This window comes from Carex rostrata, chromosome 6 (assembly GCF_964058835.1).
Source record: "Carex rostrata chromosome 6, lpCarRost1.2, whole genome shotgun sequence".
Lineage (NCBI taxonomy): Eukaryota > Viridiplantae > Streptophyta > Magnoliopsida > Poales > Cyperaceae > Carex > Carex rostrata.
The window spans coordinates 11,853,722-11,865,421 of NC_135923.1; the positions used below are offsets into that span (position 1 = coordinate 11,853,722).

General features: G+C 35.6%; 1 protein-coding gene and 1 pseudogene across 1 annotated transcript; one reads left to right on the forward strand and one right to left on the reverse strand.

Moving 5' to 3' along the window:
- The first annotated feature begins 2,076 nt into the window (after positions 1-2,076).
- Positions 2,077-2,700, forward strand: LOC144555635 (secreted RxLR effector protein 161 pseudogene; annotated as a pseudogene).
- Positions 2,701-7,470: 4,770 nt separating this feature from the next.
- Positions 7,471-10,771, reverse strand: LOC144555326 (receptor-like cytoplasmic kinase 176). Its single transcript, XM_078303616.1, has 6 exons — positions 10,474-10,771; positions 9,659-9,957; positions 9,436-9,571; positions 9,204-9,346; positions 8,983-9,106; positions 7,471-8,106 (listed from the first exon to the last, which is right to left on the reverse strand). The coding sequence occupies exons 1-6, from the start codon at positions 10,535-10,537 to the stop codon at positions 7,670-7,672; spliced, it is 1,203 nt and encodes a 400-aa protein (XP_078159742.1). The 5' UTR covers positions 10,538-10,771; the 3' UTR covers positions 7,471-7,669.
- Positions 10,772-11,700: the final 929 nt, after the last annotated feature.

An 11,700-nucleotide genomic window follows, 5' to 3' on the forward strand; every position in this document is an offset into this window, starting at 1 on the left:
GATTAAACTCATAAGAATTCAAGATTACATGTCTTCACCCTAGAAAAGAGTTGCTACCCATGTTGCCTCTTCTCTCATGCACATTGTCTTCGATTCTTGTCTCTACTCCTCTTCTAATAGAGACCTTGCTAGTGTATTGATCTCTCATTTGCATAGCCTCCATAAGAGAAACCCTAATTCTAGGTGCTCTCTGATGTAAATGTGTCTTTTGGGGTTCAGAGATTCGAAAGATTCTTTCCTGGACGTCCAGATGCTTATATAGGCCTTGGTTGGCAAGTTAGATCTATAACTGCTGTTCTGGCAGTTTCTGCGTGCGGATGCTTGAGTTGCATGCGGTTTGGGTTAAACTTCACGGAGGGCCTAACTTCCTGCGGTAGCTATTTTGGATCGCATGAGGATGAGGGCATTTGTATGGATTGCTTCATTTTATTCCTATTTTAGCTCTAATATCATTAAAAATCTACAATTCTCTCAGATCAAGTAAAATAACAAAAAGAAATCTGATTCTTTAGAAAATAGATAATTGTAACTCGATAAATGACAATTTTTTTAGTCTAAGTGTTAGGGAAAATAACAACTTATTTCACCCCTATCACACCCCCAAGCTTAAACCTTTGTTCGTCCCGATCAAATAATATGAGAATTTTGTTTGTCCCCGAATAAAATACGAAGATTTGACGAATGTGATAGATTTTATTGCCCCCAAGCAAATCTAAACAATTCGTTCCTGGGTCATATACTCCTGGTTCGAACCTTTAAACATTGCTCTAAGCCAAATTACAAGACTTGTCAAATTATTTCAGATCTGAATTTGCCATGAAATTGCTTGCTCAAACTCTAATTTTGTACTTGAACGCGAATCTTTTAGAAATAGAAACCTTTTCATCCACAACACCATTTTTGACTTCAATCAGAATCTTTCAAAAATAGAAATTTAAAATCATTACTATGAGAATAACCATAAATAAGATAAACATTCATTTCACCTTTTCCCTTATGCCTTGATCCAGTCTTCGACCATACCCTTAAATTATTTGTTGCTCAAAATGGTGTTTTTTTGAAGAAAGAGTTTCTCTCCAAAGGAGTTAGTGTGAGTAATGTGCATCTCAAATAAATTCAATATACTCAAGAAGATACTCCTACTACTCATCAGGAACCATAAGATATTGTGAAGCCTATACAAGAGATAATACCGTTACAAAGGTCGGATAGGGAACATTGCATACCTCAGAGGCATTTGTTACTCATATCGGAACAACGCAACATATTGTTGTTGGACAACGATGAGCCTACGACGTTTCGTGAAGCAATGGTGAGTCTGGACTCTGATAAGTGGCTTGAAGCTATGAAATCCGAAATGCAATCCATGGAAGACAATCAAGTTTGGAGCTTGATTAATTTATCTAATGGCATAAGAACCATTGATTGCAAATGGATTTTTAATAAGAAAATTGACATGAATGTGAATGTTCATATTCACAAAGTACGTTTGGTGGCAAAATGTTTCAAGCATATTCATGGTATAGACTATGATGAAACTTTTTCACCGGTTGCAATGCTTAAGTCAATTATGATACTTCTAACAATTGCTACATATTTTGATTATGAGAGTTGACAAATGGATGTCAAAATCAATTTTTTTAATGGAAACTTGAATGAGAATGTGTATATGACACAACCTGAAGGTTTTGTTGATCCAAATAATGCTAGAAAAATATGCAAATTTCGAAAATCTATTTATGAATTGAAGCAGGCATCTCGAAGTTGAAATATTCGTTTTGATGAAGTAGTCAATGAATTTGGATTCATCAAGAATGAGAAGAATATTGTGTTTATAAAAAGACTAGTGGGAGCGCACTTGTTTTTTTGGTTTTGTATGTAGATGACATTCTGTTAATTGAAAATAATATTCCATTGCTTCAATCAGTAAAGTCTTCGCTACAAAATAGTTTTTCAATAAAAGATTTTGGTGAAGCAAATTACATATTGGGAATAAGGATCTATATGAATAGATCGAAAAGGCTAATTGGATTGAGTCAAATTACATACATTGATAAGGTGTTGAAAAGATTCAACATGCAAGATTCAAAGAGAGGTTCTTTACCTATGTCAAGTGGCATAAGTCTCTGCAAGAATCAATGTCCTTCGACACAAGATGAGCGAGATCGCATGAGTAAGATTCCATATGCTTCGGCAATTGGATTTATCATGTATGCTATACTTTGTACACATCCCAATGTTTCATATGCTCTGAGTGTCATGAGCAAATACCAGTCAGATCCAGGTGAGGGTCACTGGATAGTAGTAAAGAATATCCTTAAGTACTTGAGAAAGACTAATGATGCATTTCTTGTTTATGGAGATGAGGAAGAGCTTGTTGTATCTAGTTACACATATGCAAGCTTCCAAACCGATAAATATGATTTTAGATCACAATCTGGATTTGTATTTTGTTTCAATGGAGGAGTTGTTAGTTGGAAGAGTTCCAAGCAGGAGACAGTAACCGATTCTACAACAGAAGCTGAGTATATTGCTCATTCAGAAGCAGCAAAAGAGGCTGTTTGGATAAGGAAGTTCATTGTTGAACTTGGTGTGAGTAAAAGTATTGTAAATCCAGTGGATCTTTATTGTGATAATAATGGAGCAATCGCACAGGCTAAGGAGCCAAGATCACACCAAAAGTCCAAACACATACTTTGATGTTTTCACCTTATTCGAGAAATTGTGAATAGATGTGATGTTAAAATATGCAAGATAGAAACAGATTCAAATGTGGCAGATCCTTTAACTAAACCTCTCTCGCAAGTTAAGCATGATATGCATACTGGAGCTATAGGTATTAGATACATGAGGGATTGACTCTAGTGATTATTGTTATGCTATAGAGGTTGATAATTTAGATGTTTGTTTGTATCCTTTTGTTTTATGAATAAAATGTTGTAATATTTTTTGAATAATTTATTGATTATTATTTATCATAAATTCGATGAATTGGATCGTAAAACTTTATAATGGAATGCATTATTATTCTAAATAGTTCTTAGTCTTCATTGTTAGTCGGGACACTAATAATTTATGGACTAGTATGTGGATTGATTGTGGATGATAATGTTTTACAGATCATTGATATGAGATATCCAATGCAATCACATGGATACATGTTTTATAAACATGGTATTGGATAGATCCGCTTTAAAATAATGTATGGATTATTATGTGTCGTCATATTATTTTATACAATATTTTTGTTGAATCTTTTGACCTGAGGTCATCATTGATTACTTCAATGAGAATTATATAATTTGATACTATCAAAAGTTAGCCCTAACCAGGTAACTATAAAGGTAATAATTGAGTATATTACGAATTATGTGGAGAAATGTGAGTGATCAAGATGAAATTTATCCCTCTCATATATTGAGAGTATGATGTCTCTGGGCCCCTCTAGATAGATAGATTGAAAAATGCATGGCTGTGCTATATGGTTGATAGTCAACCATATGAAAGTCAATCTAACTTTGGTATGAGAAATCAAAGATTGTATTACACAAAGTTGACATATATCATACTTTGAGTACAATCAAGATGTCAAGTGATAAAGTAATTAACATAAATAATTGTGAGGTACTTGTCGGATATTGACATTCATATAATTTGGGTAGTCACAATGCCCTGCTAGGGATCACTTATGATTTGTGTGCCGAAAATAATTTTTCAACTCATTGCCAACATGATATGAACCTATTAGGTCACACACAAGAACAATATTGAAAACAAATTTAAATCCATATATTGATTATGGTAAATGTATTAGATACATAAAATATTTGACTTTAGTATAAGTGTGAGACTGTTAGAAATGTACTAATAGGTCATAATATTTTGAGCCATATTAGTAATTAATATGGATTAGGTCTTATTGGGCTGGGCCTGAATTTCTGTTCTCATCTGATCAGATCAGGATAAGATTTCCTGATAAGGTGCAATGATTGGGTGCATAGTATTATAAATATACAAGCAGTGTTCATTTTTACACTTCAGAAAACGTAAGAGAGAAAGAAAGAGAAAAAGATAGGGCTTTCAGATCAGTACTAACATACCGATTGACTGTTGGTTTTCTATTTATTTGTGTCGATACTGATAGTGACGTAACTGCTATGCTTTTGCGTGGATCCGACACGAGATCAAAAAGAAAAAAAAAAGATTGCTGCTAGGACTCGAATTCTCCGCTGCGCGTCTAGTGGTAAACTCTATTTGAATCTTGGAATTAGTTTTATATATGAATTTTGACTTTCGGATAGTGAACAAATTTTGAACTAATTCAAATTGTTGCGCTATAACCTATTCGAAATCCAACAATATTATCCATACCAATCTTAATACGGATCAAACTTGATCAAGATTTGGTCCGATCTTCATCAGACCGTCCTGATTTGATGATAGTAATGCTCAGGGTTCTTATTGTGGTCCGATGCTCATCGGACCGTCCTGATTTTTTTACTTTAGTTGTGGATTGAGAAAAACAGTAAAAAATTTACTGATAGAGAGTGTACCATTTTGGATCTCGAGTCGCTGTTGGGTCCCAAAATTTTAATGCAGCAGTCAGAGATGCATGCATGATCAGATGTAATTCCAAGAGAAGCCTACCCCACCGATAAGTCACAAGTTTTCAATTTAAGATCTGGTCTGGCTTTTGTCATTGGCTGCCTCTATTGGATCGCCAAATTGGAATGCAACAAGCCAAAGATCAAGAAATGCTGAACAGAACAGGACACAGACATGATGACATGGCCGCACAAAATTGTCAAAGGGAGACTGGTAGATTGGCAGGTGGTTGTACAAGAAGGACAAAGGGGGTAAACATGTATTACTGTCACATAATAATGGGACCAAAATTTCGCTGACCAGTGCTTACTTCTCAGCGTTTGGTCTCAGTTGAGAAGGGTAAAAAAAAGGTTACACAAAACTTGCAATTGCCTGGGAATAATGGCATAAGCTAGTCCTATCAGAATAAAGTGAAAAAAGTAATTACGAGTCTTGTCATGGGGTCATTATGTAATTTTTTTTTTTTTAATCTTTTCTATAATCATAGTCGTTGAATTTTGATATATGAAATCTGAAATATTAATTGATAAAGGACAAAATAGATCAATAATAGTTAATATTGCATTCTTATTTGTTTCTGTAAATACCATACCAAAATCTATTAATGATATGTATTTATGAATCCCTTGACAGCATCTGTCAAGTTTCTCAAAAAGAAATAAAAAAATATGTATTCATAAAAAATTAAAATGACATCGATATTACCTACTTTTCCAAAAACATATTGTATCTCAAATCAGAGCGAAAAATTGAAATGAACAAAACAAAATTTGTATTAAAAGGAGCTCCGTGAATTTTAGATCGATTCGACCCAATCCGTTAGTTGTAAATTGAACAGTCCGAAATAGAAAAATTGATTTAATTTTTCTAAAACAGATTCAATTTCCCTCAAATTGAAACAATTCACTAGGGATTAAGGATTTTGAGTGCATGGTGAAAAAAAAAAAATTAGAGAGAGTGAAACATGGTTAAAATTTGAGCGCATTAAGTATTTAATTAGAATATAGTAATAAATAGAAAAAGTTCTTAGCTGTCAGTACCGTATAATTTTTTCAAATATAATATTGTTTATATTTAACCCTTAGTTCTACCCATGGCCATGGCCACGGGGGAGTTGTAGACTGTTGAGTGTTAACACTATTGGGCTTATTAATTTTGTTAATGTTTGTATTTTGGGCTTACATGTCATGCATAAGACGAGATGTTTTAACGTGTTATCAAGTATGATTGGTTTGAAACAATTAATAAAATTTTATGTGAAATTTTGATAAAATGTAGTTTGAAATACGGTGTGATTCAATGCAGTCCGTAATCTTGATTGTAAGAACAAAAAATAATTATATTTACTATCCGACATATTTCGGTGTTTTCTTCATAAAATAAGACATATTATGTGAAGTAAATATGTAAAACTAAAGCGTGTCGGCCATAAATCCGATTGCAGACCCACTGTAGTTTAAGTTTCAACTACCATGTTTGGTACACGAAATAAATCACTTACGGCAACTCAAATAGAACTTCAACAATAAATCACTTATGGCAACTCAAATAGAACTTCAACTATAGCAGAAGAGTAATGCTGGGGTGCTATGGATAGCATAGAGGCCTCTATGCTACGGCTCAATATTCAAGTTTTCAAAATCCAAACGGTCGATCCGAACCGTTCATCTTATTCCCCATATTAATATCTACTTGGAGACCAAATTTTATAATTTTCTAAATTTTTTTACTATTTATTAAGCCACTTTGAAAATCGCTAATCCAACGGTGGCTGCACAAAACAGTAAAACCGTTGGATTAGCGATTTTCAAAGTGGCTTAATAAATAGTAAAAAAATTTAGAAAATTATAAAATTTGGTCTCCAAGTAGATATTAATATGGGGAATAAGATGAACGGTTCGGATCGACCGTTTGGATTTTGAAAACTTGAATATTGAGCCGTAGCATAGAGGCCTCTATGCTATCCATAGCACCCCAGCATTACTCATAGCAGAATGTGTGTCCCTGCATTTCCATCTCCATAAAGAAAAGTAACAGAGAATAAATATAAAAAGTAGAAGACAATATATAATAAGTTTGTGGCCAGGTAGAACTTCCCTTCAATGCAATACTCTAACTGGTTTTAATTTCAAGAATTTTGAGCCTACGGGCAAATTCCCAAAAATAAAAATATAATAGAAGTCAAAGAGATAAACAGTGCACTCTAGCTTAGTAGTTCGAGGTATCTCACAAGTTGTGTTGATCATCACACGATCTTCAAACCGTATAATTACAATCACAGGTATATTTTTAGAGGATGAACAGTTATCAACACAACGAATTACTTCATGAAATGCGAAGTCTTTTAGTAACTACGTACCATAGTCCATACATTCATAGTAATAATTATTGAGAAAAAGAGCTCTAAAAATAACGATCGACCATTTTTTTTCTCCTATTGTAAGAAGATAAATAAGGATAGCATGATCGTAGGGTTGGAGGTTATTGCCGATATGATAAACTAAAATCTACGGCCTTTTTACAACTAACTGGAATGGAACAAAGCCGACTTAGTTATAGAGTCGTACCAGTATAAGCTTAAGAAGCTCAGGACCTCTCTAGTTCGTGAGTTTAACCTAAATATTTTCAATCTTCTTCAACCGTGTTATATTTTCAAAACTGTTGATTTTGATTTATTTGAAGACTCAACCGTGTTATATTTTTCATTCCTTTTTTGGAGTTCATTTTCTACAAGATCAAGAGGTTGAAAAAAATATATTACCTTGACGGTATCAATTTTTAATAAATTTCAACTTCTTGATCTTATATAAACAAACTTAGGGAAAAAAATTTAGAACACAAAACGGCGGGCTTTGATCGAATTCATAGTTCCAAACTGATCCCAAGTTTTTTTATGTTACAATTGTGCTCCTCTTTGGTGAACTTTTATGCTCATACTAAAACAACTCCAATAAGAAAATAAAAAGGAAAAGCAGAATAAGAATCAGAATTAAGAAGAAGAACTAGCTATGTCAATCACAAAAATGTACAAAACAAAACTAGTACATAATTGAGAGAAGCCACACTAAGCATACAGAGGAGATGCTGTAGGTCTAGGATACTCGACCTTAACACCCGGAATTGCCCCTGAGCTTCTGCTTTTTGCTTTTCTGCTCTTGCTGACAGCACCGCCTGAGGGCATTTTTGGTAAATCTTTCGGATCTTGAACTTGTTCCAAAACGGACACCACCTGACTCATGCTTGGCCGGTACCGTGCATCCATTGACAAGCACTGGAGGGCTAGGTTAGCTATCTTGTGGGACCCGGTGAGGGAGTATTGGGAGCCGAAACGGCTGTCTAAAATGTGAAACACTCTTCTCTTGTTTGTGAGGTAAGGTCGGGCCCATTCTACCAGATTGTGCTCTCCAGTTGGTCGGTGCTTGTCTATGGCCCGCCGGCCAGATAGCAGCTCTAGAAGAACCACTCCAAAGCTATATACATCACTCCTTGCAGTTAAATGGCCTTTTAAAGAAAAAAGTGTATTAGATGATTAACATTTTCAGTTGAAGGCCAAGCATAGAGATGTATTTTAGTCTATACTGCCTTATACAAAAGAAGCTGTGCGTATTAGAAGCGCAATTAGGTAGATAGCATCCGATCACTTTGGAGTTCAGGTCAGTTATATTTTGATTTTTCATTTCTCAGATTGTTTTCAGTATCAGGTCAGACTGTTAGAGACTAGGATTTTTTGAGTTATTAATATGGTAAATTTTATAATGGACTTAGGAAGAAGTATCTGAAAATATTCTGGAATGGTGTACAACCAAATGAGTACATAAAGGGTCCACTGGTAGGAAAGCCAGTTAGGCTTAGCAGCAGACTTTACAGGGAAGACAATTTATTTCAAGTTTGCATTGACTTTCAGTACTTGGAGAAGACTTATGCATCTGACTTAGGTCAAACACTTTTATTAATGTGTGTGGCTTCCCCACATGCATCAATACGGTATTCAGCATCAAGAAAACTATAATTATTGAAAGATAGTTCATCTTATTTTTGGAACTCGGGGTATGCTCTTTACTTAAGTTCAAGAGCTCCAGTAAATTAATTTAAGAGTATGAACTTGCTTGTTGTGGACTAAATGCCCCTCCAATAAAATACAGTTATGTACACTATCCAACAAAAATACCAATTAAGTCAACAGCTATTAATATTATAATAAGCCTATTTAGTAAGTAGTAGTCTTCTAAACAAAATCTTCTCCTTCTCAAGTAGTCTGAAAGAGATCAGTGTTGAGAAACAAGCAACATTGCCATTTTTGGAATGCAATTAAGGGTCAACTCTCTTGTAAACTACTATGGTCTTAAATAAAAATGACATCGAGGTAGAGAGGTTTACCAGTTGCAAGGTACTCGGGTGCAGCATAACCATATGTACCCATAACCCTAGTCGAGACATGACTTTTATCACCCGTAGGTCCGTCTTTAGCCAACCCAAAGTCAGAGAGCTTTGCATTGTAGTCCTGTTAAATGCACAACATGAAAGACAAGTTGAAATGAAGAGTTTATGATAAATTAGTAGTAGGAAAAAACAGAGAAGAGCAATGTGTTAGCAAGTACCGCATCAAGAAGGACATTAGATGTCTTGAAATCACGATAAATAACTTTCGCCTTGTCACTGTGCAAAAAGGCCAGCCCTTTCGCTGCTCCAAGAGCTACCTTCATTCGCAAACTCCAAGAAAGAGGTTGGAAATATGAACCCCCTACAAAAGAACTTATTTTCAATTTACAAGGTTTCTAATTTACGAGGTTCCAAATGCTGTAAAATATATATTAAAAAAAAAAAACTCACTCCTAAATAGGTGATTCTCTAAGCTTCCACGAGGCATGAACTCGTACACAAGGAGCCGTTGTTCATCTTCGAGGCAATATCCAACGAGTTTCACCAGATTTGGGTGAGACAGCTGCCCCAGGTAATTCACCTCTGCCTATATTAACCAAAGAGAAGAATTATATTAGTTGAAGTTTAAGCAGATAGAAATATCCAATATCTTGTTTAAGAGATGCTTAAATACCAGCCACTCGCGGTGACCCTGAAAGCTATCCTGGTTTAGTTTTTTGACGGCAATAACAGTTCCCGTCCCCGGTTTGGCTGCTGTTAGGGTTTTCTCCTCAATCCAACCTTTGAAGACCGAGCCAAAACCTCCCTCGCCTAAGACACTATCGGGGCGGAAGTTTCTTGTGGCAGTTTTTAAATCATTGAAGATGAAGCTATGCACATTTGAGGACTGTAAAATATCCCCCTCACTTCTCGGCGTAGGTGGCACCGAGCTCAAAGAATTTGTGCTCTTGCTTCCATTCCTGGAGCTTGAACCTGGAAGTGTACTTTTTATGCTGGCATCAATTATGCAATTGGATCAACTGACTCAGCAATATAAATTGTTGGCATGCCTATATTTATTTGCCGAGAAAATTGCAAAGCTTGAATTGTTATGGATTGTTAATTTTCTCATAGTACTCACTGTTTGTGCTCTTCCTTTAATTCCTGAGTCTCAAATAGATTTGTAGGAAAAATGAAGTAACCACTTGTATAGTTTGTTTAATAAAAAGACCCTATTGTACTGTAATTCATATCTGCGGGGAGTTGATAATTTCCTTGTCATTTTGTGGAAACAAGCCCAATTGCAAATTACAATTGAAAAGGGAAGAAATTAGACCAGAACACTTAAAAAACATTTATAATAACTTTATTGGGTAAAGGTGGATCTTGTCACCCAAAAAAGGGTTGAGATTAACCAAAAAGGCTAAAAAAGAAAACTTCCATATAGGAATAGGAAAGAAAAGATCGATGTTAAAGAAGAAATGAAGAAATTAACGGAAAAGAACCCACCCCAAGTAATGGCGCTGTCTGCAGAGTTTTCAGCTTTGATCTTCACCCCGAAGCAATTTCCCATCTCTCACCAAAGTTTAGGCTCCCTTCCTTAAATTTCCTTTGCTGTCTTCGATTCAAGAGAAATGATTGAGGAAATAGAGATATGAGTATTAGATATTATCCAGCCAGAGATAAACACTCGCGCTCAAGGGGAGAGAGAGAAAGAGTTAAAGGTGGCGCCTTTATTTCTTGGTATAGGTACCTGTATTGAAGTATTAATTTATTTAATATATCTTGTCTCTCTGTCGCCAACTCTCTCTCTCTCTCTGTATGGTGGCCCTTGAGACTTTCTCGAAGCATTGACCTGGCTAATTCAGTCTTCTCTCTCTTTCTTACACACACACGCATAGTGAGTGAGTGACAGACAAAAGTCTATAGGAAATGGAGGAAACAGAGAGGGAGATGGTTGGGAGAGCTCAAGGCATTAATGGCGACCTGTTGGACCACCAGCCAGTCATCAGGTCCACCACCGAAAGCGTTTCTAATATTTAATGCTTGGACCTGGTGTACAGATCGTAAACCTCTTCAAAATGCAGCAGTGATAAAACAAAACAATGGGAGCGATGTGAAAGACTGAAAAGGAAGCGGGTGTGGGTCCCGCCAACTCCGAAACCCCGTGGTGCTTCAAATTCCCCTGTTCGCAGTTCATTCATACAATTTGCTAAACAGAAAGAAACAGATAATTCAATTCATTCATTGTTCAGTTAAGTATCCTCCGTGAATTCCCCGCCTCACTTCCACCATGCATTTACATACTCTGAATACTGCTTCATTTAGGCTTCATTTCTTATTCAAAGTTTATGACATTTTTTTTGTTGTTGCATTTTTAAAAGAAACATCTTTAACCTCCCCCCTCTCCCAAAGGAAAAAAAAAGACAAGCCCAACTCAATTTGAAAGTGACGTTAGAGTTTGTTGTACTATGCAATAATTTACTTACTGTCACACTCCAAATTCCGCGGGTCTGACAGCCTGCCGCGTGTATAAATCAAGCGTCACATATACACGCAAGGCAGTGGATCTTTTATATGCATTACCAATATCCTCACTTGCTGCGTCCGTCCAATAAACCTGAAAATAATCGGGAGGGTGGGGGTGAGAATAAATTCTCAGTGCGAAATTTGCCACAGTTTAGATTATTGGACTTGCAATCAAACTCTACATTCAAAAATAAAACCCAAACAATA